At 35.8% G+C, this 19,088-nt stretch overlaps 1 protein-coding gene across 20 annotated transcripts in view; it reads right to left on the reverse strand.

Moving 5' to 3' along the window:
- ppip5k2 (diphosphoinositol pentakisphosphate kinase 2) overlaps positions 1-19,088 on the reverse strand; it is a 93,156-nt gene that overhangs the window by 15,984 nt on the left and 58,084 nt on the right. For 11 of the 20 annotated variants that reach the window (XM_073914399.1, XM_073914398.1, XM_073914394.1 and 8 more), the window contains 2 exons: positions 12,527-12,599; positions 7,586-7,705 (listed from right to left, as the gene is read on the reverse strand). In XM_073914399.1, coding sequence (XP_073770500.1) covers positions 7,586-7,705; positions 12,527-12,599 — 193 coding nt within the window. The remainder of the gene's footprint in view (positions 1-7,585; positions 7,706-12,526; positions 12,600-19,088) is intronic. The other 9 variants (XM_009305118.5, XM_073914401.1, XM_068223893.2 and 6 more) reach the window with 1 other exon arrangement.

A 19,088-nucleotide genomic window follows, 5' to 3' on the forward strand; every position in this document is an offset into this window, starting at 1 on the left:
TCTAATAACTTTCACCTAGTAGTTACTGTAGGAGGAGCTCCAGGTACGTTATGTTGCACAGTTCACATTGCAAATGTCTACATGTTTTGAATTTACTATACAACTCATTTTAGGATTCATTTTCATGGATCCAAGTGAACAAGGAAAAGTTTGACAATATTTTTATCTGCACGTCACTTTTCAAAAGAGAAAAAGAAAACTTACATGAGTTTTAGCACATCATAGTGATTTTAACATACAATTTTAACTATACTCTTCTTTCTATAATCAAATGAATAAGCTAATTAATCTAAACATAGACATATAAAAATATAATGCGATCTCTATAGAAAACCAAAACTGGTGATTCTGTCCCCTTTATGCATTTCTGTAAGGGTTATTGGGTCACATATTCTAATGTTACACTGACAACACCTTTGCTATGCTCTATCTATACAGACTTACAACAGCACTGCTGCTCCATGGACACATCTACGACTGATGCTCTCAATCTTACATTTCTAAAGAATCATTATTCAGGTACCAAAAATCTAAATAAAAATAAAAAATCTATCCTAAATTAAAAATAACACAAAATTACATCTATCAAGTGAGATTTACTCAAATCACTCAAACACATTCACATCATGCAGTCACAGACGCTACAATTATTGACTTATTAAGTTTTTGGCTGGACACATTAAGGAACCATTAACAGACAATAGATCACTGACATATTTCTCAAGATGATTTTCTTCTGCTTGTGAAAATTCACTGAAACACTAAAATATCTAGTGCCCAATCATTTATTTATGTGGCAAGTAGATATCTATTAAATTATATTAGACCGTTATAGCAAAATATACCTATAGACAATAGTATATGATCACTGAAAGTTAACAAAATATCCATACACACATCTATGATCAAAATTATATTCTTGGCTTACTCCAATTCACTATAGTAAGTCTACAATAAGTAACTAATAATAATAAATATGCTTTATCTTGTATACTCAGAAAAAAGGATTTGGATGATATGGTGCAGATGTGGGAGCTGGATATACACTAAAGCCAGAATACTCAATAGTGTAAATCTGATGAAAAAAAAATAAATAGAAACTATTTTGAATTGATCTTATCTTGCTTTAGGACAGGGCTATTCAATTGGCTGCAATTTGTTCCAGTGCTCCAAATAGTGTGACCAAGACATCAAAAATAAATTTTGTTCAGTCAAAAAACGGCAGCTATAGTTATGAAGTGACGTGCGCCTGTTCAATTCAGCATGAGCTGGAGTTGAAAGCTGCGCAGAGAGCGAGTCAAGTGACATTAAGGCCGTACTCACACTAGGGCCCCGTTTACACTAATGCGTTTTAGTTTGAAAACGCATAAGTTTTGCTACGGTTACGCCATCCGTCCACACTACGCCGGAGTTCTCGAGTGCCGAAAACGGAGCTGCTGCTCCGTCTCAGTGTGGATGATGGAAAACGGAGACATCTGAAAACGGAGGCGGGGCTGCAGACGTTCGCCTCTCTGATTGGGGCTTTTCCTGAATATTAAGTAGCCTAACACGCACAGTTCAGTTCTGCATCCTCTCCGTGTAAGTTCAGACTTCGCAAATTTGATCAAGGCTGCAGTTTCTTCTTCTCAGTTTGATATGGACAACAGACTATACCGAGGAAACGGGTAAATCTTCAAAGGGAACAGTGCACTTTATAGCTTCATTCACATCACACTGGCTTCGTTGTTTCACTTTCTCAACAATAAAATGTATACATGATTTAAGGAACTGCCTATTTTCATTTTAATATTAGCAACTTAGACAGCAGAAATGTTGAGGTGTCGTGCTGCATATATGAGCGTCATCTTCACTGTGTGGATATTTATAACAAAACGGAGCCGATAACAACTGCCTCCTTTCAATTTCAGTGAAAATACGGAACACACCCTCTCTTTGCTGAATATCAGTTTTAATAATCGATAATGGCCATTTTAAAAGTATAACATACAATAAGTTTATATATTATAGGAAATAAAGGCAAGCGATCAGTCAATATACAGAATGTACGTGCTTACATTAATCAATAACTTATCTTTGCTCTCAGCCAAAACACGTTACCTGAGAACAAGTAATAGATTCCAATGCCCAAAGTCAGGGAATATGTCGTTAGATAAAGACAACAAGATAAATGAAATATCCCGTTTAATAAATATAGTGATATTAGATCCAGCGGGAGATGCTTGATGAGAAGTCCGACTAGCACAGCTCTCATCTGGGTATATGGGCTGCAGCGCTTGCCCGAGAGTGTGAGTGTGGTCACGTGATGTGCGTTTTCAGCGTTTTGGTGTGGACGGAGAGCTGTTCAGAAACGCTGGGTAAAACGCGAGTGTGGACGCGGATCGTTTTTATTCTAAAACGCCGTTTTAAAACTAAAACGCACTAGTGTAAACGGGGCCTAGGTACAGTTACCTTGAACCGGGCCAAAGCACGCTTGTCCCCCCTTCCTGTCTCCCTCGACGACGGCCCGCACTCACACCACAAATGGACTTCGGCACGCTTACGTCATCGCTGCTGCGCTGTTCAGTGAGAAGCGCTCTCTCACTCAGCAGCACAGTGGAGATTTCTCTAGTTATATAGTTTCAGTCGTTTGATATGCAGTCAAATATTTCGCCAAACAGTCCTTAGGGATGCGGAGACACGTCTGCTGAAGGCGCGCAGCTGTCGTACAGTGAGGAGTTTGCGTCTTTAATCAACTACGGCAGTTTGCGTTCACTGAACAGTAAGAATGATTGTGTCATCATTTGTATTGCAAGTCAGATCTCTCCAGTCCCTCATTTGGGATGCTTTTCATGAACTGGCCCCCATGACAAGCTAACTGAATAGCCCTGCTTTAGGTCTTTAGTCTCGTTATTTTGGAGCATAAATAAGAGACTAATTACGATGACATAAAACTGCCTCATACGCTGCAAACTAAAGTGACTCAGTAAAACGGTTATATTTATTAAATGGAGCAAATTAGCATCAACACAAGTATTATAGTAATAACTGTTCATATTAAGCAGAAATTAAGATTCCATTCACAGCATGCTTTGCTTTAGACTAATGTTGTTTTATATTTTTAAATAAGATTAGATCTGTTAGTGTTTAATGTTACGTTATGTTGGGATTATTATTCTGGTCAATTCAAATTTGGAGGGTTACCATTGTGCTGAAAAGTCAAGTATTTAAGCCTATTACGATGAACCATGTGGCTTTATTTGAACAGACAATAGTCATTTAATGAGGTTTGTTCTTCTGTGCAAGCATGTTTGAGCTTCTGCAAGAATCAACTGGGGTTTGTTCACATCAAGCAAGTACGGCTGTGCTTTTGTTGACCACATCTACAGTAACATATGCAATGTTTATGTGTGGAAAATGCCTAAATTAACAACTTCAAATCCTCTAGGTGTCATTAAACATCTTTGCACACAGAGTACGAACTTTACTTGTGCGTTTTTCATTGTACATATTTCATATTGATAAATGTATTGTGGGAAACAAACAGGAAAATGTGAAAGGTGTGCGACGTGCCAAGCATTGAAACCAGCATGAGCTACAGCAGTGGTTCTCAACCATCTGCCAAAATCTGTCTTTATATTTCACATTTGTTTGTCATAAAGTGTTCTGTGCTGAAAGACATACAGTTGGAGGCAAAATTATTAGCCCCCCCTTGAACTATTAGCTCCCCTGTTTATTTTTTCCCCCAATTTCTGTTTAACAGAGAGCAGACTGTTTTATTTTATCTTTGCCATGATGACAGTAAATAATATTTGACTAGATATTTTTCAAGACACTTCTACACAGCTTAAAGTGACATTAAAAGGCTAGGTTAATTAGGTTAACTAGGCAGGTTAGAGTAATTAGGCAAGTTATTGTATAACGATGGTTTGTTCTGTTGACAATAAAAAAATAGCCTAAGGGGGCTAATAATTTTGTCCTCAAAATGGTGTTTAAAAAAATTAAAACTGCTTTTGTTCTAGCCAAAATAAAACAACTAAGACTTTCTCCAGAAAAAAAAATATTATCAGACATACTGTGAAAATTTCCTTGCTCTGTTAAACATCATTTGGGAGATAGAAAAAAAAAAGAAAAAAAATGCAAAGGGGGTTAAGTAGAGTAATAACTGTTAGTTAGTATATATACTAGATTTTGGCTTGCACTTGTACAGTTCTCTGGATTGTGAAAACACCTCCCACAATGCTTTCTAAGGATGTAAAAAGTGTGAATGATGCGATGTAAGGTCGTATTTATTGTAAGCTAAAATTTCAGACTCAGAATGCAATACACTTGACTAGAATTTTTCTTACATTTTCACTTTAAATTGATTTAATCTTGGTAAGTTAATGGTTTAACATTAACATGATGTTATATTTAGCTACGTAGCATATTTACATGTCTTAATATTAAGAACAAAAAACTAAACAAATGCTTGTTAGTTGTTCTTATTATCAGTGTAAAGAATGACTCAAATTAAATTGTAAACGTTAAATGTAAACACCGTAATAAAAAATGTAGGGAAAGCTGCAGTACAGGTGAGCTTCTTTTTATGAATACATGAGGCTGAAGTTCCAAACAGACTTTCATTCATCTTTGGATCGCAAAAAAATATTTGAAAGAAATCTGAGACATTTAAAAACTCAAACATTTAAGACTGCAAAATGTTCAGAACTACAATGCAACATCAATCCATGTAACTGCTGTGATTTAATCCCAATTTTATGAAGCGATGCAAATGCTTTTTGCCAAACATTGTCTAAATATCTTCACTTGCCCAAAGATATCTGACATGCTGTACACAAACTTTTTATAGTTCATCTGGGCTTTAATATGGTGTAAACATGTGCATTATTTTATCTTTGCCATGATGACATTAAATAATATTTCTTTAGATATTTTTCTAGACACTTCTGTGCAGCTTAAAGTGACATTTAAAGGCTTAACTAGGTTAATTAGGTTAACTAGGTAGGTTAGGGTAATTAGGCAAGTTATTGTATAACAATGGTTTGTTTTGTAGACTATTGAACAAAATAATTTTGTCCTTAAAATAGTTTTTAAAAAAATTAAAAACTGCTTTTATTCTAGCCAAAATAAAACAAATTAGACTTTCTCCAGAAGAAAAAATATCATTAGACTTACTTTGAAAATTTCCTTGCTCTGTTAAACAACATTTGGGAAATATTTAAAAAAGAAAAGAAAAAAGAAATCAGATTGTGTGTGTATGTATGTATATATATGGAAGTGATTTGGTCATACTCACTGTTTTGTATAATTGGAGCATTCTTATTTTTTATTAATTGGGATTAAACCAATGAAGCCAGACTGATTACTTTTCAATTTGGATGACCTTTGGATGAACAATGTTGTTTCAGTGGAATATCTACTTCTGTGCTAAAAGATGAACTAAAGTCTTATGGGCTCGAATCGACATTATATTGAGCAAATTATGGCAGAAATTGTATAGGTCTCCTTTACAGAGATTAAAAGTATCCTAATATGTCTCAAATTTCACTTACAGTGGTGAAAAAGTAAGGACACCCTATTGAATTTCATAATTTTCCATATTTCTGAGTGTATACGCAGTACAGTACATCATAATATTAAAATGTTTCACAAACTGGTCATCACATACAAGTATGCATGTGATAGCAACAACCAGACGAAACAACCCATGATTGCTAAATAAGAAATTCAATACAAAAATGTATATTAAAAAAAACTAAAAGTTGAAGAAAGAAATGCACAAAATGAAAATACAGTTCATTTTTTAAAGTCCAGCAGTCTTTGACTAAATTTGCTTCTTTATGTAGGTCATATTTAATCCCAAATAGACAAAGGCATTTTTTTATTTTGATTTCTTTAATTTCAAAGAGAGAAATTGACATTTGTTGGTTTTTATTATTAAGTGCTGTATTATTTGGTTACTTGAGCAGCAATACATAACACTTTAAAACAAAGTTTATTTTAAATAAAGGAATTTTGTGTGATTTTATAAACTAATAGGGCTCTATTTTAACGGTCTAGGCACAAAGCCCAAAGCGCAGGGTGCAAAAGCATTAAGGGCGCATCCGAATCCACTTTTGCTATTTTAAGGATGAAAAAATACGCTCAGCGCCGAGGCGCATGGTCTAACAGGGTTGAGCTTATTCTATTAATGAGTTATGGGTGTGTTTTGAGAATAAACCAATTAGAGTCTCATCTCCCATTACCTTTGGGAGTCAGTTGCATCGCGCCATGGCTATTAGCCATTTACATGGCGAACTTAGTAAGTGGATAAACTGAACGCTTTACTAGTGAAAAAAAACAGTTAAACGGAGCATCTGCAGCACAAGGATAAAGAATGAGCCTCCTCCAATCGCCTTTTACTTTCACTTTCTCTCTTTTGTGGATAAGGAAACGCTGACATAATTTGGTTTGTTAAGCGCAAAGATTTGTATCAAACTATTTCTAAAGTCAGTTCTTATTTCCAGCAAACGAATAAATGAATAATAATAACAAAGTGTGGTCAAACAGATGAGTTATATCCAAATACACATGATATGCTCCATATGGTCCAAAACCTGACAGGTGGACAAATCTAAACTTGTTTTTTTTTTTTTTATATATATATATATAAATATGCATATAATAAATACTACTACTAATAATAACATTAAAGAAAAGCAAATAGTTGTGAATAAACTTTTTTTTAAAAGCCCCTGGAGATGAAGAAGGCATGGAGGCAGTGGTTTTTATATTTATGTAAAAAGTAATAATTTTTGTGATATTTTAATCCTTTTTCATTTGGAAAGATATTTGTGTATTGCTCTACATCCTGCGTGTTTTCAGCAATGTTTAAGCAAGGTGCACAACCAACGCGCCAACAATGCGCCTTAACACACCTCTTTTCTAGACCGAAACACCCACGAGTCCACAAAGTACAGCAAATAGATTTGCTATTTAAATAACGTGGCGGAAGACGGGAAAATTAATGTTGCGTTGGTCTGAAATTAGCAATACGTTGCGGAAACATATCTTGCGTCTTATTGCGCCTGGTGTATGATAGAGCCCCATAGTGTTAAGGAATTAATGAATATATAATAATCTGATAACTGTGATAAACTTGAAATCGTGATTACTCCTCAAACTATAATCATTCCCACAAAATCTATAGCCATTTCATCTCAAGGCAAATACAGATCAGAGTCAAAAAATGGATTTGACCTGCCAAAGATACGATTTCATATGTCCTGATATGAAAAATTGGAATATCAAAGGGTGTCCCTTAACTTTTTTACTTACTGTACATTACATATTTCCTGCACAGGCATATGAGATCTAAAAAAGATTCTGGTATTAAGAGTAATTTCGATTTCACACCATAAATAAATCTATCAGTGCTGTTCATGAGTACCACAACAACGAAACAACAACAACAACAACAACAAATGGATGACTTCTTCCAATGCAACCAGTTTGAGAACAATCCGAGCTCCGGTAGCTTCACACAGAAAACATAAGACTCCAAGATTCCCTAGAGGTAGGGACGGGGATTCACCATTAGAAGGTGTGTGTGCGTGTTTGCACATACCATCTAAGAAGCCAGAGGAGGTCAGCTTTTTACGGTGTGCGTGAGCGTAATCTTGTAGGTTAGGTGCACTGGAGGAGCCGCCCAGCACCATGGTGCTAAACAAGCCAGCACAATGAGACCCTGATGGGAGTTAGAGAAGATACATACAGCAATCGGGTGTTCCAAGAGATACACCTCGCAATGCATGCAGCATGCATTTCGACAAGATTCTTGCCACAGAATGAGTAGTGCAGCCTCACTGAAAGCATCCCATAATGACAGTAATGTCTTTTGTAGGTGGAACCAAAGAATGAAATTTCGAAGAAAGACGATTTGAGCAGAAGACAAGAAATAACAAGCAATTACTGACTAAATGAAATGCTGATCCATCTACCATAGTAGTTTTAAGCACTGTAGCTGACTGTGATTATATCATATGTACCATACTCCAATCTACAAAAATCTTTGATTACACTTTATTTTAAGTCCCAATTCATGCTGTTAACAAAACATTAACTAAAAATGCTAATTAGCTAGTAAAGTGAGGGTTTAGGTTTTGGGTGGGATTAGGGAGGTAGAATGAAAACAATACTATATAACTACTATAAAATAGAGAATATTGTAATAATATGTACTATAGGTACGATGCTAGCAGTTAATAGTATGAATTGTGACAGACTAAAGTGTTACCAAATCTTCCTAAGACAGAATCTGAGAAATTTCATAGGAATAGATATACTTTGGTGTAGGGCTGCACAATATATTATTTTAGCATCGATATTGCAATGTGTGAATCTGCAATAGTCACATCACACAACATGCAAACGGTATAGATGAATATAATGGATCTATTGTGTGCTTTTTAAGACCTGTGACAGTCTAAGCATTTTAAAAATAAAGTTTAAAGCATTTTGGCATAGGGAATTATTACGGGGCAAAGCAGTGGTGCAGTAGGTAGTGCTGTTCGTAAAAATCCGCTGCGTAACAACGTGCTGGATAAGTTGGCGACTCATTCCGCTGTGGCAACCCCAGATTAATAAAGAGACTAAGCCGATAAGAAAATGAATGAAATGAATGAATTATTACGTTTTTAGCTTTAACAAAGATTAACTGTATTTAATTATTCATACAATGAAGACTAGACAGTTTTATTGTACATTTGATTATTTTATTTCTGAATCCTGTTAGACTCCTTCAGTTGTATATTCTCTCTAACTGCATTTATCCATGTTTGTAATTTGTTTATTGCTGTATATCCTATGCAGATACACTCTCCTACAAAATCATCAAACTAATCTAAAACTATGAATTCTTTCCAAACAGAAGCTATATAAAACATCACAATATAACAAATAAAATGTACGTTTTTCCAATATCGTGCAGCCCTATTAGTGTCATCTGGTTGAATAGTAGACTTAAAAATGATTAATCAGGAGTTGTCTATAGATTATTAGTGTATAGAGCACGGCTCATACAAAAGCTACCTTAAAACCAAGCAGCTTCCCATTGGTGAATGCAGAAATTTGAATTTATAAAAATCCAATCGCTGACACATTCCAGTTCAAATGAATTGGCTGAGCATCTTAAAGTTCTGTATCTGGTCATCATTTTGTCCTCACATCTTTTAAATTACCCAGTAGTACTTTTTTCTTAATTAAAGTGATTCAAATCATTCACCTCATCATACAAGTAAAGAATTAATAATACTTAAATTAGGGCTGTGCAATATTGAAAACAAATGCAATGCTAAAACAATGAGATAGTCTATGGGTGATAGGACAACCTTGAAAAATTGTTATAACTGACATACAGTTGAAATCAGAATAATTTTTATTATTTTTTTTTAATAATCTGGTTTCAAATTAACAATAATCTATATATGAAGAGTTCAGATGCAAAAAACTAAACGCCACCTGAAATTTTCCTGGTAACACTTTACAATAAGGTTGATTAGTTAATGCATTTACTAAAATGAACTAATCATGAACAACACTTGAACAGCATTTATTAATCATAATTGAACATTTACTAATGTATTATTAACATCCAACTCCATGCTTGTTAACATTAGTTACATGGCTTGACTGCTTGGTCTTTTTAATATTCAGCATGCATTAAATTATTCATGCAATCATTTTTCCTTCAGCTTAGTCCCATTATTTATCAGGGGTCGCCACAGCAGAATGAACCGCCAGCTTCATTCATTCATTTTCTTGTCGGCTTAGTCCCATTATTTATCAGGGGTCGCCACAGCAGAATGAACTGCCAGCTTATCCAGCATATGTTTTACACAGCGGATGCCCTTCCAGCTGCAACCCAGTATTGGGAAACACCCATAAACTTTCACATGCACACACTTATACACTACAGCCAATTTAGTTTATTCAATTCACCTATAGTGCATGTCTTTGGACTGTGGGGGAAACTGGAAACCCACGCCAACACAGAGAACATGCAAACTACACACAGAAATGCCAACTGGCCCAGCTGGGACTCAAACCAGCAACCTTCTTGCTGTGAGGAAACAATGCTAACCTCTGAGCCACCGTGTAGCCTTCAATTAAGTTATTTTTGCATTAAATCACTTATTTACTGCAAACCATTGCAATGTGTATATTGCCATAACTCAATAATTTGGATATATATCACACAACCCTAATCAAAACACTGTTTAATGTAAATCTTTGTACATCACATGACATCCGAAAGAATTTCAGGTCACCTGTCCTTCTATAAACCACAAAGTTGCCATTTAAAAGAGTATAAATGAATTAGAAATTGAAACACATGCTTGGAGATGTTTTGAATAGTTTGTTTGTCAATGTGTGATTATTGTTAACTGTTTTTTTGTTTGTTGTCTGTTAGACCTATGTGACATGTACAGTGCATCCGGAAAGTATTGATAGCGCTTTACTTTTTCCACATTTTTTTTATGTTACAGACTTATTCCAGAATGGATTAAATTCATTTATTTCCTCAACATTATACACACAATACCCCATAATGACCATGTGACAAAAAGAGTTTTTAAATTGTTGCCATTTTATTAAAAAGCAATTACAGCCTCAAGTCTTTTTGAATATTATGCCACAAGCTTGGCACACCTGTCTTTGGGAATTTTTCCTCTCTGCAGTACCTCTCAAGCTCTATCAAATTGGAAGAGAAGCAGCAGTGTACAGCCATTTTCAGATCTCTCCAGAGATCTTTAATAGGATTTAGGTCTGGGCTCTGGCTGGGCCACTCAAGGACATTCACAGAGTTGTTGTGAAGCCACTCCATTGATATTTTGGCGGTGTGCTTTGGATCATTGTCCTGCTGGAAGATGAACCGCCGCCCCAGTCTGAGGTCAAGAGCACTCTGAAGCAGGTCTTCATTCAGGATGTCTCTGTACATTGCTGCATTAATTTTTTCCTCTATCCTGACTAGTCGTCCAGTTCTTGCTGCTAAAAAACATCCCCACAGCATGATGCTGCCACCACTATGCTTCACTGTAGGGATGGTTTTAGCCTGGGGATGAGCGGTGCATGGTTTTCTCCAAAGGTAACGAACAGCATTCACTCTAAAGAGTTCAATTTTAGTCTCATCAGGCGAGAGAATTTTGTTTCTTATGGTCTGAGAGTCCTTCAGAAGCCCGTTGGCAAATTCCAGGCAGGGAGTGGCTTCCATCTGGCCACTCTATCATACAGGCCTGATTGGTGGATTGCTGCACAGATGGTTGTCCTTCTGTAAGGTTCTTCTCTCTCCACAGAAAAACGCTGGAGCTCAGACAGAGAGAACATCGGGTTATTGATCACCTCCCTGACTAAGGCCCTTCTCCCCCGATCACTCAGCTTAGATGGCCGGCCAGCTCTAGGAAGAGTTCTGGTGGTTCCAAACATCTTCCACTTACAGATAATGGAGGCCACTGTGCTTATTGGAACTTTCAGAGCAGCAGAAATTGTTCTGTAACCTTCCCCAGCCTTGTGTCTCGAGACAATCCTGTTTCTGAGGCCTACAGACAATTCATTTGTCTTCAAGCTTGGTTTGTGCTTTGCCATGCACCGTCAACCCTGGGACCTTATATAGACAGGTGTATGCCTTTTCAAATCATGTGCAATCAACTGAATTTACCACAGGTGAACTCCAATGAAGCTGCTGAAACATCTCAAGAATGATCAGTGGAAACAGAATGTACCTGAGCTCAATTTAGAGCTTCACAGCAAAAGCTGTGAATGCCAGTGTGCATGTGATTATTCAGCTTTTTATTTTTAATAAATTTGCAACTATTTCAAATAATCTTTTTTCACATTGTCATTATGGGGTATTATGTGTAGAATTTTGAGGAAATAAATTAATTCAATTCATTTTGGAATAAGGCTGTAACATAAAAAATGTTGACAAAGTGAAGCCCTATTAATATATTCCAAATGCACTGTACACTGCCTAATCTTGGCCAGGATGCTCTTGTAAAAGAGATGTTTAATCTCAGTGTTACTGGTAAAATAAAGGTTTTAAAAATACTACTACTAATAATAATAATAATAAACAGTTACCAAAACACATTATTTAAAGGTATATTTTCCCAACCATGTCCCTTTAAACACACAAAGGACATTACAAGCATTTATGAGAGTCAGCACTGTATTAGTCAGCTGTGTGGCAAAAATCTTAGAACACAGTGTGTTTCAGAGTAAAGCGCTCGCTAACAGAATTACAGGTTCAGTTCCAATTCAGACCTAAATTAATCGGCTGTTAAGTTTAAAGAATCAAGAGAGAGCAGCCACACCAACATCACACACAACAGAGATTAGAAATGGAACGGCAAACATTATTTGGACACTGAAAACCAGCACGGTATGTCAGAGTTCCTCCGTAATGAACATCCAAAAACATACACATATCAATGTATTATAAAATATCGGTGTTTGCTTTGTAATATTAAGATTGTGAGTGTGCTCTGTCATTCGTGAGTGTATATCTTACCTAATCCAGTGGTGAGCTTGTGATCCGCATGTAGTCGGCTGGGTCTGGCGTGGCTGTTGTTCTCTGACAAAACCTAAAAGCACAAAAAATAACTTCTCAACAATGACAACAAAAAGTCATCCTTCTTTGTTCAAGTAAGCCCTCTCCAGATAGACAGATGTTAATAAGCGGCATTGTAAATATGTGAGTTCACAGGTCTATACCAAAATAAAAGACCAGCAGGAAGAAACCGAAATGAATCATGCATAAACAAAGCATTTCCACACAGACTCCATTCCATAAACCAGAAAACAGGATGTGAGGTCAGGAATGCAGGAAGGTATGAGGACAAACATGGCAACAGTTTATAGTTAAACAAATTTAAATTTTAACCAAAACATCCATTTACATCCATTTAAAAACCCAACAGAGCAGGGAAACAAACACAGCCCGGTTATGTTTTGGTTTCATGCAAAACTAAAGAAAAAAAACCCAAATTCTGAGCTTTAATTTATTGAAAAAGAAGGTTATACTTGGCACAAGAAGAGGGTTATTGGAGTTTTTATGCAGTCCTTCAAATCTGAACAGGTTATGCCTGGATTAATACTGATTAGGTTTACAGATAATTGTTTTTGCAGATATTCATTCATTCATTTTCTTGTCGGCTTAGTCCCTTTATTAGTCCAGGGTCGCCACAGCGGAATGAACCGCCAACTTATCCAGCACATTTTTACGCAGCGGATGCCCTTCCAGCTGCAACCCATCTCTGGAAAACATCCACACACACAATAGCCGCGTTTCCACTATCGCGGCTAAAGCGAGCGAGCCAGGGCGAGTCAAGGCCAGTGGCGTTTCCACTGTCACTTCCGGGGCTTAATCGGGCCAAAGCGGGGCTTTCTTGAGGCCAGCGGCCTGCCTTTTTCGGCCCGCCGAATACCTTGGGCCAAGGAGGGCCAGCTGGGGCTTCTGGGCGGAGTGAAAGGAGAGGTGGGAAGTTTTTTGATCGCACATGATCTAGCCTTATAGTCTGGGGTCTTTTTGCGTTTGATCACCCTTATGTTTCCCTTTTAAATGTAAGGCTGCTGCATAAAATAATAAAGTAGTTTTAATTTATAGTGACGTTCTTTGCTGCGTCCTCGTTTATGTTTCAATAACGCATAATAATCTTTACACCATATTAAAGACACAGCAGACAGTAAAGGTTTTCGAGAGTTTTTGTCAAGTTTAAAATGTTTGTTTGTGCGCGTTTAGATGCCTGTATGTGTGTGTGAGACCGGACAAGAGCGCTTATTTATTTTGGAGATAATACACAATATAAATACAACAGAAAGATATAAAACTTAACAAATTACGTGCCCACTTTCGTAGACTTTAAACAATATAGTGTCATATCTTGATAAAATAGCCTAAGCTATATTGAAAATATAATTTAAAGAATTACAAATATCGGATATATATAAAATCGCATTAAATAAATAAACCAATATAAAATAAACAAAAAATATAAAATAAAATAAACAAAAGCTAGCTATATGTAGGTAGCCTATATACAAAACATAAATCAAACCATTTTAAAGCCACATATAGCCTAACTTTCACTTTACCAAGACCTATCTGAAAAAAAAAGATGTTCGATATTTTCTAAAAACAATTAACACCGGAGAAATTTTGTCTTCATTTTAATAGTTTCGTTTCGGGATGATTCTATGGTGTGCTTTATCTGCCTGTCCTCATTCCCGCTGAAGTGGGCGGGTTGTGTGACGTTTGATTCGGGGACGTTCTGTGGGCGGTGTTTGCGTGACGCGCTGTGAGCTACTAGCCCGACAGTGGAAACGCGACATGATTTCGGCCTCATTTCTCAACCTCCCGGGCTATTGGCCCGGCCAGGCCCGATTAAAGCCTTGGCTCGCACTGGCCCGATAGTGGAAATGCGGCTAATCACACAGACATACACTATGGACATTTTACCCTACCCAATTCACCTGTACCGCATGTCTTTGAACTGTGGGGGAAACCGGAGCACCCGGAGGAAACCCACGCGAACGCAGGGAGAACATGCAAACTTCACACAGAAACGCCAACTGAGCCGAGGATCGAACCAGCAACCCAGCGACCTTCTTGCTGTGAGGCTACAGCACTACCCACAGCGCCACTGCGTCGCCTGTAGATATTAACTTAATCTAAATGTTAATCTAAAATGTTTAAAAATTGCTTTGACATTCTTTTCTGTGTAGGTTTTTTGCAGAACTGAAGCGCAGTGTTGGGCAAGTTACTTCAAAAATAGTAATTAATTAGTAATTATATTATTAAACTTGTACAGTACTTCTTCGACAAAGTAATTTCTCAACATTACTGAAAGTCCCTTTTCAGTATTACTGTAAAAAGACCATTTTAACACATAGATAGTACAAATTTAAAGGACAAATACATGAAACATGAAAATATTTTAACGTAATGCCACCATATCTCATACATTCTATATACATTGGTGTGAAGAAGTATTTGTCCCTACCGATTTCTTATTTATTTTGCAAGTTTGTCACACTTTAATGTTTCAAATCAAACTAATTGAAATATTAGTCTAAGACAGTGGTTACCAAACTTTTTGCTGTGTGCACCCCTTTCTAATATTTGACACATGTCAAGCCCCCCTTTCTCTGATTAAGCTCATTTTGAACTTTTCTGTATACGCAATTAAAATTAATAAATGTTAACGACGAGCTTTTATGAAGTTGACAATTTTCACAGTGTCATTAAGAACAGACAAAAGCTCATCTGGCATGTTTTTCCATCGCTAGAGCTTCTCGGTGGATGCTGCAGTGTACCGAGGAAACCAATAAGTTAAGGCAACTCAAACCGTTTGAGGAAACCAATTGTGACAAACCATTTGAGGTAAAAAAAATAACTAATCTATAAAAACAATGTGAACTTAATCCATTTAAATTGAAGTAATGAGGTATTTAATTAACTTCAACACTTCGGTCAAAACTCTTTTTAAATGAGTAGAATTAACTTTTTGTAAATTTTGAGTTAACTACACTCATTTCATTTGATAAAGTTGACTGTTCTTATCAGTTCACCAAGGTTAACGCAACAATATGCCGTAGCACTCATTAACAAAGTGTTGTAAAATACTATTTATACAGTATAATACACTGTACTATAGTATTTACTATAAATAGCTATCCGCTTAAGTGTGACGTCACGCGAAGCAGCTTCCAAGTCCAAGCGCTCTATTCAATTGAATGGGGAAACTCGTGAAATGGTAATAATAAACGTTTACAAAGCGATGTAATACTTTCGAAAATCACAATCGCAATATATATAGTTGAAGTCGGAATTATTAGCCCCCTTTTTTTCTTATTTTTTAAAAATATTTCCCAAATGATGTTTAACAGAGCAAGGTAATTTTCACAGTATGTCTGATAATATTTTTTTCCTCTGGATAAAGTCTTATTTGTTTTATTTTGGCTAGAATAAAGGAATTTTGAATTTTTTTATTAACCATTTTAGGGACAAAATTATTAGCCCCTTTAAGCTATATTTTTTCTCGATAATCTACAGAACAAACCATCGTTATACAATAACTTGCCTAATTAACCTAACCTGCCTAATTAATTAACCTAGTTAATGCTTTAAATGTCACTTTAAGCTGCATAGAAGCGTCTTGAAAAATATCTAGTAAAATATTATTTACAGTCATCATGGCAACGATAAAATAAATCAGTTATTAGAGATGAGTTATTAAAATTATTATGTTTAGAAATGTGTTGAAAAAAATCTTCTCTCCGTTAAACAGAAATTGGGGGAAAAATAAACAAGCGGTCTAATAATTTAAGGGGGCAAATAATTCTGACTTCAACTGTATGTCCATGCCTAATATCCAATGGCCAGAAAGTGATTCATTTTTTTTTATAAATTGTTAAAATTTTGTTATTTGGAATGCAGCAAGCCCAGAGATTGTTGTGTACACTATGAATTTATCCAAAAACAACTTTAACGTGTGATATGAATAAAAAGTCATCATAAACGAATGATTTCTCAACTCAAATGAGTGGCGGCTTGGACCCGGAAACAGCATTACATACGTCACCAACACGTTACCACTTAACAATTTTTATTAGTTACTTTGTAACTAATTACACCCAACACTGCTGTAGTGTCTCTTTATTGGACAGCTATATGACGTTTCGTAAAGGTGTGTTAAGTACTTGACAAATGTTCCCACTTTGCTCTAATGTTGTGTAAATTGGCTAGACAACTGACATGTATCAACTTAATTAGGCAATAATTTCTTGCAAAAACAAAGACACAAGTGTAACTATAACACATTGGTTATAATTACTATAAACGTACAATGTTGATACGTACAATGGTTCATCACCCAAAATACATTGTTGATTTATACACTGACATACTTGCTTTGTACTGAACTGGACTTAAAAGAAAATGTACCCTTGGTTGAGGACAGTGACAAATGAATATTAAAAGCATCAAAGCAGAGGAGAAATAAAAACTGTGTCCTGGAAAAGATGAGTGACAGCAAATCCACCCTAAACATACATGATATGACACACATCCCAGAGCAGCCCAGAGGTCAAATCATTACTGGACACTGAAATGGAGCAGAACGCAAAGGACAGCTAATGGGACAGCAGATGAATGAAAAGAGTTGAAATTTGCCACACTAAACATGGATAAAGAAAGTAGACTGGTGCAGAGTGAACAAAATACTGAAGGCTAGTCGTGAGAGGTTTAGCTTTTGGGCTGAAGCAGCAGCAAATGCCAAAAGAAGCATTTTCACAAAATAAAGATCTACAAATTTGTATTTTCAACTACATGTTATAAAATTCAGGTTATATTCAATCTGTATCGATTAACAAGCATTAGTACACACAATTAAATGACAGACATTGTAAATATAACATTTAAAGTCAGCCTGAAATGGTATTTGCAAATCCTTTGACTGCCTTAAAATATTTCTAAAGGTAAGAACATGTATGCGAGAACAAGTCTATCAAGACGCGACTGAATATTGAGGGAAATCAAAAAGAATGAGATCTGAGTAGGGTTGACTGATTATTACACTGTTTTTGGACTTTTCTAACAGCTTGTAAATTTAAGTTCCCCGTGTGCTGCAGCAATGGCTGTCCACTGCGCCGAGTATGTTTACGGTGTGGTTGTGCGTCCTTGGATGAGTTGAATGCAGAGCACAAATTATGGGTCACGAGTATATATGCTGACTTTCCTATTCAAAAATGAAAGCTTGAGTGTTTTCCTTCTCATCCATTTGTTCCAAACATGAGTTTTATTCACCTGTTGAACACAGAGAAAGATATACTGAAGAATGTTAGTAAAAAACCCATTGACTTATAGTGTTCCTACTATGGGTGTCAATGGTTGCTTTTCTTTCAAACATTAATCAGAACATCTTGTTTAGTGTTAAACAAAAGAAAGAAACTCATAAAAGTTCAGAATATCTGAGTAAGAGTAAATGGGTTTGGGGCAAATTGTCCCTTTAATTGCAGTTATTTTTAAAACCCAACATTAAATGTCATTAACAAATGTAAAATGTAAAAAATGTACTAATTGGCCAGAATACAGTATTGATTTGAAAACCTAAAGTACACACATATTTTATGTGTATTATGGTTCACACAGCGTCCACACTCATTTTATGTTAATTAATATGAGACCATGCAGGTGACACTGTGGGGCGTGACAGAAATATGAGCAGTGTCCTGAGTCATAGCTGGGCACCATGGACAGCCGCAGACTTTAGGTGCTGGTGTACGTGCCCTGATACTATACTACTTCCATAAGGTGTATAAGGGATACTACACTTGTCTGAAACATTTTTTTATTATGTATATATTTTGTTAAGGTATGACCATATTTAGACAGGAAGCAAAGTTAGAGAGAGACGTGCGTCGATGTGCAAGTCGACAAAGCTAAAGTCTATACTGTATGATGATGATGATGTTACTTTGACTAAGCATGGCTATGACACAGAAAGGAGGGATAATGAGTCAAGGAGGTAGCTAAGGCTTCATAACAATAATTCTCGACCATGAGTCAGGTCTAAGACAACAGATAATTATATAAAACATATACTTTTTGTATTCTATAGAACTGTCATAATTAATATTCATGTAAAGAATATTAGAATATTACTCCAGTTGTGTCTTTACATTGTTTTTCAGTTACATTTAGGATTGATTTATGAGATTTATTTAGAATAATAGTTGTATAATAATAATAACGATAATAATACACACATTGTTGCATTTTTTGAAAATAAATATATTTAAATGTATTTATAATAATTATATAAAATGTATAAATTTAAAATATATATTTAAATATTTAAAATATATATCAAGTCAACCACATAGTGTCTTTATTTCTAGGAGGATGGGAAGGGGGTGTGTTTGAGATAGTTTCGCCCAGGGTGCCATTTAAACTAGAACCGCCACTGGATAGTAGTGTTTATCAGATACAATCAGGCTACAAAAAATTGTTTTGTATGCATGTACTTCTCTTGTAGACATAAAAACATTGTAAAGTTCGAGTTACTGTAAAG

This window comes from Danio rerio, chromosome 10 (genome assembly GCF_049306965.1).
Source record: "Danio rerio strain Tuebingen ecotype United States chromosome 10, GRCz12tu, whole genome shotgun sequence".
NCBI classification, from domain to species: domain Eukaryota; kingdom Metazoa; phylum Chordata; class Actinopteri; order Cypriniformes; family Danionidae; genus Danio; species Danio rerio.